This window comes from Bos indicus, chromosome 5 (assembly GCF_029378745.1).
Source record: "Bos indicus isolate NIAB-ARS_2022 breed Sahiwal x Tharparkar chromosome 5, NIAB-ARS_B.indTharparkar_mat_pri_1.0, whole genome shotgun sequence".
Taxonomy (NCBI): Eukaryota; Metazoa; Chordata; class Mammalia; order Artiodactyla; family Bovidae; genus Bos; species Bos indicus.
In genome coordinates, this window is record NC_091764.1 from 82802694 (window position 1) to 82816746 (window position 14053).

At 39.1% G+C, this 14053-nt stretch overlaps 1 protein-coding gene across 1 annotated transcript in view; it reads left to right on the forward strand.

Annotated features, from left to right (window-relative positions):
• The window catches only part of TM7SF3 (transmembrane 7 superfamily member 3), a 41983-nt gene extending 28299 nt beyond the window's left edge, over positions 1–13684 (forward strand). Inside the window, exons 7-12 of the mRNA XM_019961424.2 lie at positions 1143–1229; positions 2953–3033; positions 3656–3808; positions 6956–7053; positions 8002–8164; positions 9436–13684. Coding sequence (XP_019816983.1) covers positions 1143–1229; positions 2953–3033; positions 3656–3808; positions 6956–7053; positions 8002–8164; positions 9436–9698 — 845 coding nt within the window. The 3' untranslated portion in view covers positions 9699–13684. The remainder of the gene's footprint in view (positions 1–1142; positions 1230–2952; positions 3034–3655; positions 3809–6955; positions 7054–8001; positions 8165–9435) is intronic.
• Positions 13685–14053: the final 369 nt, after the last annotated feature.

The window sequence follows — 14053 nt, forward strand, 5'->3', positions numbered from 1 at the left end:
ATACCTCACATAAGTTTGTGTAGGTGCTGGGTTTTTATTTTTAGTTCAGAAATTATTTTCTTGTGTTTATCTCAGAGGAGTCATGATGGTGGTGAATTTAGTGGGCCTATTTTTCCCTTCAGTAGGGTTTATCTTTTGAATTCTAGTTTTTGTATTTAAGTTTGCACTGCTTGAGGATCACAGGATTAGATTCTTCTGCTTCAGGGAGCATATTGTGCTTTATCATTAGTTATTAAGCTATATTTTTTTATGCAGAGCATAAATTGATAATGCGTAATTGATAAAATCGGTAGTGACTTGTTCACGCGTGACTTGTAGAATAATACATGTTCTTTTATTTTATTGTGAGTTTCGGTTAACTTCGTTTGTTAGGGAAAACTTCGGTGAACTTTCATATACCATTATCCAGCCTTAACAATTTTGATTCATGGCTGTTATCTTGTTTCAGTTATACACCCACCCGTGTCTCTGCCCCTCCACCCTCCTTTATCCCTGGATTTTTTTAGAGCAGGTACCTAATGGTCATTTTGCTTATGGAATTTTGGTATGTGTGTCTTAAAGAAAAGGGCTATTAAAAATAGCCACAGTAGCATTAATACGAGTTTCAATGAAAAATATTGAAGGTAATTCCTTAATGGCATCAAATTAACAGCCAGTGTTTACCTCTTCCCAGTCTTGTTTTTCACCGTTCATTGGTTTGAGTCAGGTTTCACATGAGGTCTGTACGTTGCATGCAATTGGTGTGTCTTATTCCCTTGATGCCATAGTTCTCCCTCCCCACTCTCTCCTTTCTTTTTCTTCTAGTTTCTTTGTGAAGAAACAGAATTATTTGTTTTAGGCACACGCTCTTTCCTTCTCTTTTCCTCCATTCCCTTCCCCAAACGTGTCGCAGGTAGAATTGCAGACCCTTATGAGGAATCAGCGTTGTCTGATTTCTTTTTCTGTGGGACCTGCAGCCATTGGTATTCATCACCCACATAAAGTCACTAGAGGTGGCAAGAATGTTTCTAAAATAACTTATATACCTATGGAATAAATTATCACTTCACTCTACATTTTTTTCATGAAGCTTTTGTTCTGTACTAAATAGATACAAAGTGTCAAACTGGATGTATTATCCACTTAATTTTTACTCCTTTTAGGAAGAGTATCTACCAAAGTCTTCTTCACTCTTTTTGCCCTGCTTGGCCTCTTCATCTGTTTCTTTGGACACAGATTCTGGAAAACAGGTATTTTGTCTAAGATAGTTGCTACTTACATGCCTTGTGGTTTGTTTTTTTTTCCCCTGAAATGCTGCTGGGGAGTTTATGACCTGTAAGGAGAGTAAGCAACTGGTTATCTCCACTATTTTCATTGATTTGTAGCTGGGGTCTTTTAGTAAACATTTTACTGAATTACAGTGCATTTTAATTTTTTCTCTTTTCTCCACTAGGGAGTGCAAACTCCTCTTATTAAGCAGGGTATAAAGTTTGATTTGTGCATCCACCTTTATCAATTGCTAGAATGACTAGTTAACCAAAGATTACTAATTAGAAATCAGAATGTCTGTATACAAAATATATGTGGATTTTGGTGATGGTGATGGACGTGGTTTTGCACAAATCAGGCTGCAGATCAGTGAGGTTGAAATGTCTGTACAACCCTGGGAGGTTCAAACCGCAAGTGGGAACTCCACGATCTGCTCAGTGAAACCCAGTGAAGGGAGGAGAATATGAAATGTGCTTATTAAGTTGACTTGAATTCTTTGGATTACCTTTTGTATAACTAACGTTTGCATGAGTGCTTAGTCACTCAGTCATGTCCGACTCTTTGCAACCCCATCGACTGTAGCCCACCAGGCTTCTCTGTCCATGGGATTTCCAGGCAAGAACACTGGAGCACGTTGCCATTTCCTCCTCCAGGGGGTCTTAACTCTCCTGTGTTTCCTGCATTGCAGATGGATTCTTTACCCATTGAGCCTAATGTTTGTAGTTACTAAAAAATAAAAAATGAACCCTTCATGTAATTCATTAACAGGGGATATAATGTTATAACAAGGGGAGAGTGAACGTCATCCTCATCTTAGAAAACTGTTTGAACTGATAAGTTGTTTGAAACAGCAACTCCTTTCCTTCCATTGCTACCTTTTTTATCTTAATTGAGAAGAGGATATTGTGAAGAATATTTAATTGCTCAAAATGTAGAATGACCCTATAGTACAGAATTTAATTGTTAAGCTGTGTATGTAGAGTTTAAAAGATACTACTAGGTTTTATGGTTAAAGACAATAGTCGATGTTCATACTAAACAAGAGAGGATGAGTTAAAAGAAGACATAAAAGTCACATTTTGCTTTGGAATATATTTTTTAAGCCTTTCAAATTCTATTTTTGCTCATGTAATGAAGGGCTCCCAGGTGGCACTTCCACCTGCCAATGCAGAAGACACAAGAGATGTGGGTTCGATGCCTGGGTTGGGAAGATCCCCTGTGGTAGGAAATGGCACCCCACTCCGGTATTCTTGCCTGGAAGTTTTCATGGGCAGAGGAGTCTGGCAGGCTTCAGTCCATGGAGCCACAGAGTAGGATGTGGTTGAGTGAGCACAATGAACTGAAATCTAGTGTGTAATTTCAGATCAGACATAATAGCAAATGTACTATTTTTGTTTTAAATCAAGACTATAAATATATTAAACCAAGCTATGAAATTAACAATTAACTGATCAATCAAAACTGACCTATATACAAAAAATGTATCCAATAGTTAATACTTTAATTTGTACCCATTTAATAAAAATATTTACTCCCAATGACTTCTGAACTTTTCCTGCCTTTTAGATAATTATTTCTTTTCTTTGAATGCCTTCATGTATACATTCTGGGGACTGAAGAATGTATTTGTAGATTAGACATTTAAATTGCATTTACTAACTGTAGCTTTTTTTTTTTTTTGCTTTCTTGGTGGTCTGCTACTAGAACTATTCTTTATAGGCTTTATCTTCATGGGATTCTTCTTTTATATACTGATTACAAGACTGACACCTATGAAGTATGATGGTAAGTGAACATAATATAGTTTGATGGAGGTTCAGAAAGCAGGGTGCTATTTGCACCCAGCACCCCTTGTATAGGTTGACCAGTACTGAGTGTGCTGTTCGCCTATGTGTGTAAAATAACTGGCCACCTATGCTCTACACATCTTCTGAACTACTCCTTCAGACCTTCTCTCCAAGGTTTTTAATCTGCATGGGGAATTCCTTGGTACTCAGGGAAATGAGGGGCCATGTGGATTATAAGCCTGTGTTCCAGCTATGTGGTATATTGACAATATGACATTTACAACAGAGTGTTAGGATTTTCTTTACCTCAGAACAAACACAACCCTCCTTCCTTGTCATGCTCAACAGAATGCTTGTCACCCCTTCTTCCACAGTCCCAGATAGAGGTTGTACCAGACCATGCCTGTCACTCATCCTCAGAGGCTTAGCTCCCGGCTGGTTTCCAGTCTCAGACGCTCCCTAGAGAGGGCCTCTCCATGTTGGTTTCATGGCACTGCTGATGCACACTTGGTGCCCGACCCAGAGAAAGGCTAGTCTAGGCTGGCTTTGGTAACGTTAGCACATCTGAGCATGCATCTGAGAAGCTCTGATTTAACTGTCCATCCACTCTCCTTGTGCAGTCCGCCTGATTGTGACAGCCATCGCCGGAAGCATCGGTGGAATTTTCTTGGTAGCTGCTTGGTGGCGATTTGGAGTCCTCACGCTCTGCATGCTGTGTGTCGGACTGGTGCTGGGCTTCCTCGTTGCGTCAGTGGCTTTCTTCACTCCCCTGGGTAGGAGATGTATAACTCATTTTATGTGTGTGCAGTTCATTGTCAGAGACTTTATTTCACCTTTCCAGTACACGTCCCTCCCCACTCCTCGTCAGGGATTTGGGGCCTCTCATGAGAGTTCTGGAAACTTGCACTGACAGTGTGTCACTTTAGGGAAAGCCAGTACCACTAAGAATCCCCCTTTCCTCAAAGGCGCCCTATGTAGATGAATTCTAGAACATCTTCAGAGGTTGCCTTGGACCTACGTGTCATAAGGGGTCTGTGTGTATTTCTGTTGGTTGAAATTAATGGAGGTAAAGGGAATTCTTTATATATGGCAGAACAGTGGTTTTCAGTTTTTAAAACCCTGCAACTCTTTCTTCGAGTGAGTCTTAAGCAGAAGCCTGATACAACCCACAGATAAATTTGGCACTACTCTGATGGCAGCTGAGCCAGGGAGCCTGATGCTCTGTTGCCAGTCTTATCTTGTACCTCTAACCCCTGCTCCCACCCTTTGCAAGCCCTGAGTGTTCCTGAGGTACCTACTTGTAGTCATCCTAGCACAGTAGCACAGGGATGGTTTGGGGGATTTTAAATTATTCAGTTTCTATCCATTTAAAAAATCTAGGTAATGCGTAAGTTAACTCCCTTTTATAGGGGATGAAAGATTTTCCTTTTAACCTTCTAGGTTCTTTGGCTGCTCTAATAATTCAGTTGACATAAGACGGATTAATAGGAGAAAAACAAATTTAATTCTGTACCACAGGAGTCCCATAAAAATAGAAGACTCAAAGGCAGTCGGGCAGTTGAGGCTTCTCTGCCATCCTGAGCTAAGAATTCAGATGGAGTCTGAGGCTTCCGAGAGGTGGAGGGCACTTCACAGGAATGTAAGAAGGGCAGGTGTTTGGTAATCAGATGTCTGCCATTGCAGATGTAAAGCTGTCTCTGGTAATTGCTTTCATTCTGGGCCAGGCTTGTGATCTAAATTCTTTTAGGCAGTAAAGGGAGAGAAAAGTTTCCCCCGAATCTGCTGGGTCTTGATTGCCTTCAGCTCAAAATAATCCACATGCCAAAGGGACCCATTTTGGGGTGTCTGTTCTGCTCCCCTTCACTTTGTAGTTGTATGATAACTTACATTTCTTCAGTGGTAAAAAATCCTCCTGCCAGTGCAGGAGAGACAAAAGACGTCGGTTCAATGCCTGGGTCAGGAAGATCCCCTGGAGAAGGAAATGGCAACCCACTCCGATATTCCTGCCTGGAGAATCCCACGGACAGAGGAGCCTGGTGGGCTGCAGTTGATAGGGTCACGAAAGTCAGGCACAACTGAGCACACACACACTATGCATAAAATAGATAAATAACAAGGCCTTACTGTATAGCACAGGGAACTATATTCAGTATTTTGTAATAACCTATAATGGAAGATACTTCAAAAAAGAAACGTGTGTGTGTGTGTGTGTGTGAGAGTGAGTGAGAGTGGGTGGGTGGTATAGCCAAATCAGTTTGCTGTACCCCAGAAGCTAACATGACATTATTAATTAATTATATTTCAAGAAAAAATAAAATTTTATAAGAGGGTATCTATGGCCAGAAGTACTCTATTAGGCTATTTTCTACTTCGGATAATGTTTAGTTCTTATATTAAAAATTTTTTAAATCAGAAAGAATTGGTGACCTGTGTGTTTACTGACAATTCCAAGGCCCTTTGCTCTGATTTTAGCAAACCTATAGCCAAGTTCATTCCAGGCCCCCTTACAGGTAGCTCTTTATCTACCTGCAAAGTAGCATTGTTTAGATTTGGCTAAATCACAGACTCTCAGGGATGTTTATTGAAAATGTACATTCAGAGCTCTACTCTAGAAGCGCCAACCCAAATACTATTTAATAAGCTTCCTTTTTGTTAACGTTTAGAAGATGGAGGGATGGTGGATTAGAGTCTTTTGTAGTTAATGTGTTGAACCATCTTATTTTTAGTAGTTAATGTATGAACTATCTCATCCCTCAAGGACATTTAGGGTAAGTGTGACCTTAATTAGAGTGGGTGCAAACTCATATTTCTAAGCACTAAAATTTGGAAAAGATTTGGTTGACTTCTAGATTTAATGAAATTACTGTTTTCACTTTATTATGTGTCCTCTGAATGGGTCAGTCTTCTCATGCCTGGCATCATAACTACTATTGTTAATCTCTTGTATTCCTTTTTTTAAGTCACATGTGCATGTTGTGAAGGATAGCATAGGTGAACTGGAGATACGATCCATCCATTCACCTCACTGAAGCATGTTGCAGTTTGCTTTCTGAGAACATGGGGTCTCCAGGTCAGAGCCCTTCACTATGGACCTCCAACTCTTTCAGGACACATGGGTCTCAAGATACAGGGACATCTCCAGTTGGACTGAGGGATGGTGCTAGTGTCAGTATTAAATAATTGTCAGATTTACATTTTTGTTATTTAAACATAATTTATAATAGGAGTTCTAATAGATCCGTCCTGGGTCACCCCAAGGTGCACTGCACTTTAGAGAAGGGTTTTTAGTAGGATGGATTAGCTCACGTCTTAGCTAAATGATTAGCTCACATCTTTCCTGATGCCCGAGAAAAAATCATATCTTCCAGTGTACAGTGGATAAACAGGAAATGCATTGATGGTCAAAATCTACTAAACAGAGTCTGCTCCTTATATGGGATTTCATATATCAAGACACGATTGAGCGACTGAACTGAACTGACTGATGATCACTCTGAATGCCACTTATATTTTTTACTTCACAGTACAAAATCAGGGAATTATATAAATTTATAGCTAGAAGGGATGATTTGAAGCTTGGAGATAAAGTGGTTCAACCTTTTCATTTTAAGGATCAGGAAACAGGCCCAGCATCACAGCTGGTGAATGATCGAGCTTGGGCTAGTCCAGCCTCTTCTAAGTTATCCTGTAATAAATGCAGAGCATAACCTGCTTGATTTTTCCTCCTACCCCTCTACTTTCTTAGGACACATCCTTCAAAGAGGATTGTATTGATAGTTAAGTGAAAAGAAATCAATTCATTTCATAGTGCCTGTTTGTTACTTTAAACCTTCAGGGTATATCTGTGTTCATATGTTGAGAAAATGAAATTTCACTTGGCGAACCTGTTGTTTACTCCTGATTTCTTTCTGCTTTTCCAGGAAACCTAAAGATTTTCCGTGTTGACGCAGTATTCTGGGTGACCTTCTCTTGTATAGCCATTTTCATTCCAGTGGTTTTCATGGGCTGCTTAAGAATAGTAAGTGTTTCATCAGGTCAGGATATTCACCCTATTTTCCTGAGCCTTCCTTTGTTCACTTATTGCATCATTTTGCATTTCTGTTCACTAGAGAGAGCTGTCTGTCTGTATCAGAGGATTGATTTTGAATAGCCTTGTTACTGTGAAAGCAAGAGAAGTTCTTGTTACAATGATCACATTATTTTTTTCCAGTAAGTGGTGCAGGTCATCACACTTCTAACAGCAGGAGCAGAGAAGGTACGGTGATGCAGCCACCTGATGGATTGTACATTTCTGCTGTCTCTCCAGGAGATTCTTCATCTACTTAGAATTTATCATTGAAGCTATTTTAGCGGGAAGACCTTTTCTATGATGAGGGAAACTGTGTTTTATGAACCATAGATGTTGAAAGTTTTTTTCAGTTTATCTTCTTTTTTTCATAATTTTATTTATTTATTTTCCAGCCAAAATAAATTTTAAAAAGCACTGGGTCTTCATTGCTGCAAGTGGGCTTTCTCTAGTTGCGGTGAGCGGGGACTTGTTGCAGTGTGCAGGCTTCTCACTGCGGGGGCTACTCTTGTTGCTGAGCACAGGCTCTCAGACACTCGGGCTTCAGTAGATGTGGCATGTGGCTCTGTAGTTGAGGTTCCCAGACTCTAGAGCACAGACTCCATAGTTATGGTGCACAGGCTTGGTTGCTCCAAGGTATACTGGATCGTCTCAAATCTGGGATTGAACCTGTGTCTCCTGCATTGGCAAGTGGATTCTTTATCACCAAGCCACCAAGAAAGCCCCCAGTTTATCTTTTCAGGTAACCTTTATTCAGTTCTAAGATTTGGTCCATTTTCATATGCCCTGAAGGAGCAGGAGTGATTCCCTGCTCCTCAGGGTTGAGGCCAGTGATGAAAGCTATAAAAACTATTATTGTCCTACCAGAGGTGATGCCTGAACACTTCTGCTTTTCCACAGCTGAACATACTGAGCTGTGGATTCATTGGCTCCTATTCGGTGGTCTTGGCCGTGGACAGTTACCTGTACACAAGCCTTTCTTACATCACTTTGAACATACTCAGGAGAGCACTCCATGTGGATTTCCGCAGAGCTTTTGTGAATGTGCCTTTTCAAACGAATGGTAAGACTCTAAATCCAAGAACCAAGTGATGGTCAGGTAGGGAATATTGGCTTACCTGTGCTAACAAGAGCTCTTATAACCAGATTGAAAGAAGGTTAACGGGACATAAGGAGGAAATTCACACTATCCAGATGGTATTAGAGCCCTATGTTAATGATTACTTATGATCATAGGAGCGAAGAATTTAAATTTGTAAGGTGGCTGAAATTCATACTTCTGAAAATCTATTAAATGAACTTATTAAGAAATTTCTAAACCAGGATTACTAAGGTTTATCTAGTCATTCCCGTTTGTCAGAAAAATGCTGAGAATAAAGCTGTTTGGCACCTTATGAATTGAGGGTAGTAGGGTGAGGGGTGAGAAGGACAACCTGATTTTTTTAGTTATTCCCTTGTTTCCTTCCTACAAAGAAGCACATAATTTGCTAATAAAAAGAGAAAGTGGTTTTCAGTCAGTAGTTGTGTTTTTCCTCAATTGTAAGAGTTGACCCATTAAAGATTTTCCATTAAGTTTTTGAAGGAAAAAAATGGCTACTAAATCAAATGTTCACAAAGATTGCAAGATATGTTGGTTTCAGAATGTTAAAATAGGGAGGATGGTAAAGCAAGACTTAGAATCGAAGGTATAGAAGCATGATTGCAATTGTTTTGAATATTTAAGGTCAGCTTTTTCCCTCTGCTATCCTGAACCTGCCCTCATTGTTTAAGAGGTTGATGGTAGAGACCTTGAAATCCACGTGTCATGGAAGTTTCAGTATTTGGCCAAACCTTTTACTGGAAGCTCAGTACAATTTGTTGAATCTCTTCATGCATTTCTATATCTACTCTATATGAGTGGGGTGGGGTCCCATACAGGATGGAATGGGAAAAGAAGAGCATGGTGGTCTCTGATGTTCCATGTTGTATGTCTGTGAGATCACTGCCTTTCCTCTCCACTCTGGAAAAACACAACAAACAACTCTGCCTTTGAACACTATGCCTGTAGTCATAAAATACTGGAATGCCAAGGCTCCAAACAACTGATTCCTTTATAACTCTGGACTTTCCAATGCCTGTAATAGGAAATTCCTATCTTGAAATGTAAGACTATAGTTTCCTTGCTTATTCCCTGGCTTGTAAGTGAGGAAATACACATATATTTGGACATCCTCACCATTAAGTGTAGTATTAACTGTGAAAAGACGATACAGATTGAAGCTATAAAATGTCTTAACATCTGTGCTTGGTTTTAAAATACAAGAGTTCAAACTGTGCTTTTCTACTGTTCTGTAGACTTTATTGTCCTGGCAGTATGGGGGATGCTGGCTGTAAGTGGAATTACGCTACAGATTCGAAGAGAAAGAGGGCGGCCATTTTTCCCTCCCCACCCGTACAAGTTATGGAAGCGAGAGCGTGAGCGCAGAGTAACGAACATTCTGGACCCCAGCTACCACATCCCTCCACTGCGAGAGCGACTCTTCAGCCGATTAGCCCAGATTGAAGGGCTCTTCCAGAAGGAGCAGCCAGCAGGAGAGAGAACGCCCCTGCTTCTGTAGATGCCAGAACGCTTGGTCAGGGCAATCTAGAAGTACAACCCAGGTACCTTTTCAGGTTCGGTGTTGCTGCCTGGTTGCTTCAGCAGTCTCTGGGGCAAGTGTGCTAAGAAACCGGCTCTGCATCTGTGCTTTGTACAGTACTGTGGTCTCTTTATTGAAAGAGGGTAAGGGCATGCCTGGGAGATGACAGTAATTCTAAGTCAGAGTGAGAAAGGTGGTCATAATGTTGGTGGTAAGGAGGTTTTTCTTTATTACCAAATTTTTAAGAAATTACATTTTTGGTTTATAAGTTATGTGTCAACTTACTCCGTTAAGTATACACTTAAAAAAAATTAAAAATTGTTGTTCTGTAAAGCCATGGTGGGTTTTTTTGCCTTCTTTATTTTTTATTTTTGGAACTCCTTGAACAATTCTCTCACTTAAGTCTGTCTAAACTTGGGGACCAGGGCACAGAGGGCGGTTTTATTTAAATAAATTTTTATTTGCCACTGTGTTTGTAGTTTTGGAGATTTGGTATTGCACCTTTGAACTTCAGAGTACAAAGTGGGGAAAACTAACTTATTTTCTGACTACAAGCAATCTGATTACTTAGTTGCACATAAATATCATATATTATCAAAAATTACCCTTTTGTTTATCTTCATGATAAAATACATATTTACCCTATTGATCATTTTTAAGTGTATATATAGTTCAGTTGGTACCCCTCATCTTTGCCTTTTAGTGCTTAAAATAGTAATTTAAATAGCTGAAATATTTCAATTATTTGAAAAGAGGTCAATTTATATAGATAATGAAGTTCTTATATGGATGACTTATTTATATTCCAGATAAAAAAATGACTTTTTTCCTTTCAAAACCTTTTAACATAGTTTTGACAGCTGATTTCTAATTTAAACTGCATTCAATGACATATAAATTATTTTATTTGGGGGAGATAAATTGGCCCCTAGCTTCATCTATAGTCCCATTTATAAGGAAACCTTTAAAATATTTGCATTTTGTAGTTCTTTCTGCTAAATTAAGTTGTTAGAGCATTGGTACAACTTCAAAAATATCAGTATGAAGTCTTTGTCCTATCTGTGTTGTAAATTGATGAGAGAGAAGGGATTTAGGTGTTGAATAAAGCTGCTTTCAGTGAGGCCCCTGGATTCTGTGAGACGAGTCCCTTCAGTTCCGACTTTGTTGCATCACAAGAAAGCACCCAGACGCCCAGGGCTGCATCCTTGCTCCTCATGGCCTTCTAACAACTGTCAGAGTCTCCACCAGGGTTCTACCTTGTATCTGAAGCTGGTGACTGAGATGCCTGAGTAGCCGTGAGGTTGGTTATGGTTGCCCTACTTTGTGAGTTAACCACTATTTAAATGATGCTGCTTTTACAGGTTTTTCAATATACAATAGGTTTTGAGGCTTCCGGTAACTGGAAACTTTTCAGCTTTGCTCTTAAAAGTGTTATGGAAAGCCTGAGACAAAATGAAAAAAAAAATGTATAATAATTTCTTGCATTGAAAAATTGAAATTACACAGGTGTTCGTTTACTATTTATTTTGTAATCTTCACTGTTTATATAACTTCAAAAAACACTTGAATGTGAAGGAAAAAAATGTGGGCTTTTTTTTATGATTCACCATAGAGATTCTGTATTCTGCTATGTCATAAATTCTAACAAAGTGACCTGGAATATTTGTGTTTTTTTTTTCTATACTGTCAAAATGTCTGCCAGTAAAGATTATAAAGACAAAACATGCTTTCTTGGAGAGGGGAGACAAATTGTTTAAAGTTTTTCATGATAATTTGTGAGTAATAAGCCAGTTTGTTTAATTTTTTAATAATAAATACCTATTTTGAAACAAATGCAAAAAAGTCTCATTATTATAAAATTCTTATAAAATTTTTTATCATCTGTATTTGTACAAAAGTAATAAGACATGAGGACAGTTTAATAGCTATAAACAGAAGTATTTAATTTGGACAAATAATTTTTTATTTCAAAAAATCAGTTTAACAGAAACAGACTCACAGACTTAGAAAACAAATTTATGGTTGTAGGACGGTGTGGGGGTAGGGGGTGGGAAGGTTGAAGGGAGGGGATAGTTAGGGAGTTTGAGATATACATGTACACAGTGCTATATTTAAAATGGATAACCGGCAAGGACCTATTTTATAGCACAGGGAACTCTGCTCAACATTACATAACAACCTAATTGCGATAAGAATTTAAAAAAGGATACATGTATATGTTAAAAAAAAATCAGTTTAAGCATAAATGGAATGATAGGAAATGAAGGAAATCTGGGATAATGCGTTAAAGGTTATATCCTTTAGTAGACGGAAAGCTGTTGTCTTTAATGCATTAGTTTGTGTTGATGTCATTAGTACTTTAGTTGAGTCAAACAGAAAAATAATAGTGTTGTCAGAAACTTGTTTCTACCATTTAAATGTTTTAGTTCTGATTAATCTATTATGGATTAGCTATTAGGTTGCCAAACCACAGCAGCTAACCAGTGCTATAAACCTGTTGAGTTCTATATAAAGTGGGATAGACAACTGATTCTAACAAAGAAATTGCTACAATGTTAGAGCAGGAATGGACTTTAGATACAATGTTATCTGATCTTAACATGTAATCATGTTATTTTGTACTTGAGGAAATTCTTAAGGAGTAAATTATATAAAGTCACAGTTATCAAATAGTGCCCAGACCAAAATTTGAGAACTCCCTATCCAAATGTGCTTTACACTCTTATTGTGATGAAAATGTGAATCATTGATTTTTTTTTCAATTTTCTTCTGTTGTTAGTGAATTCTTAGGAAGCTCCTATGCTCCTAATATTGCCATGATCTCTTCTTCTAGGAAGGTGTTAATTTTGCACAGTGAAAACATGTTTTTTCCAAGTTACGGTCATGGACCATTTTATATTCATTATAAAGTATATAATAGATATTTAGTTTCCAACTCCATAAGTATTTCACCACAGCAGCATTTGTAGTGAATTTTTTGGTATCAAGTTCACTCCTTGATGATGTACTTGGTACCTGTTGTTAACCTTCATTAAAGCCCTAGAATTCTTGGCTCTTGCTGGGAGCCAGCACGGGAGTCCCCACCCCATGACAAGTTCATGTGGGAGGGATCTGGTGGGCAAGGCAAGCCAGAACTCGAGGGGTGCCTCTCTGGGCCTGCCTGAGCATCTACCCCAAAACCTGAGCCTGTCTGTTTTACTGCTTCATGACTTTCACCAACTCCTTTGCCAGTCACAAGGGGCTATCCCCAACCACTCTTATCTGTAAGAAAAGCAACTTAGAGCTCTAGTTACTAAGTCTCCAGGGTATAATAAGGTGTGTTCCAATTGTGTTTCCCTCAGAAAGCCTTCTAACCTGCCTAACAGGTTTCCAGACTCCTACAGCCATGTATGTGATTGTTTGTAGTCTCCCAACCATATGAGGCACAAGGAGACTCAGTTACTTTAACAATGCAGAGCCTCTCGGGAAATTGTTAAAACAGAACTGATAGAAGATTTCTTTGTGGAATTAATGCCTGCTGCCAAGTTTCCATATTTCCCACCCTCTGTGTCCCTGAGAGTGTATTGATTAATATAGTTGATATATAAGAAATATAAGTAGAAGCTTTAATGTTAATAATAACCTTGGACCCCTAAGCTAATAAATTCTTCCCTTATTACCCCCACTGCACCCTTGCCCCATAGGAATGCAACTCTGCCTAGTGCTTTTGGGGAGTGGTACTAAACTCTAAAGTCACCTTTGGAGAAAATAAGTTTTTCTGGTTGACTAATTCTTATCAGAATAAAAATGTTAGCAGGTCTCCTGACCAGAAGATGATGTAAATCATAAAACCTTTGTATCTGAAGAAAAGCCTGGTTTCAAGGTCTGCTGACCTTGCATGACTTTACATCCCCTATTATCTTCTATGTACAACTTTGGGTATAAAAGCCCCTGCTGGAAATAAAGCTACGGACCCTGCTCACTAAGCTCAGTCTCCCCGTGTTGTTCTTTCTCGTCTCCTTTTCTTTCCTTTTGTCTCTACTCTTTCTTCTGGCCAACGTAATTGGAGCGTGGGGGTATATTAATTTCCCACGTAAATCAATTATAATTAGGCCTTTGATTCTCTCCACTGACGCTATCCCTTTTCGCCAACGCTGTCATCTGGAGGGAATCCCTGGATCCAACTGGGGCTGGACCCCAGTAGGCTCTCATTTCCTGAAAACTGTAAGCTTTCCCACTGTGATCCAGTCCTTAGGAGCAAGGCTGCCTGTGTTTTCCTTTTTGACATGCATTGAATTGTGCCATCCACCCAAAAATTATATGTTGAAGCCCTCACCTGCCAGTATTTCAGAGTG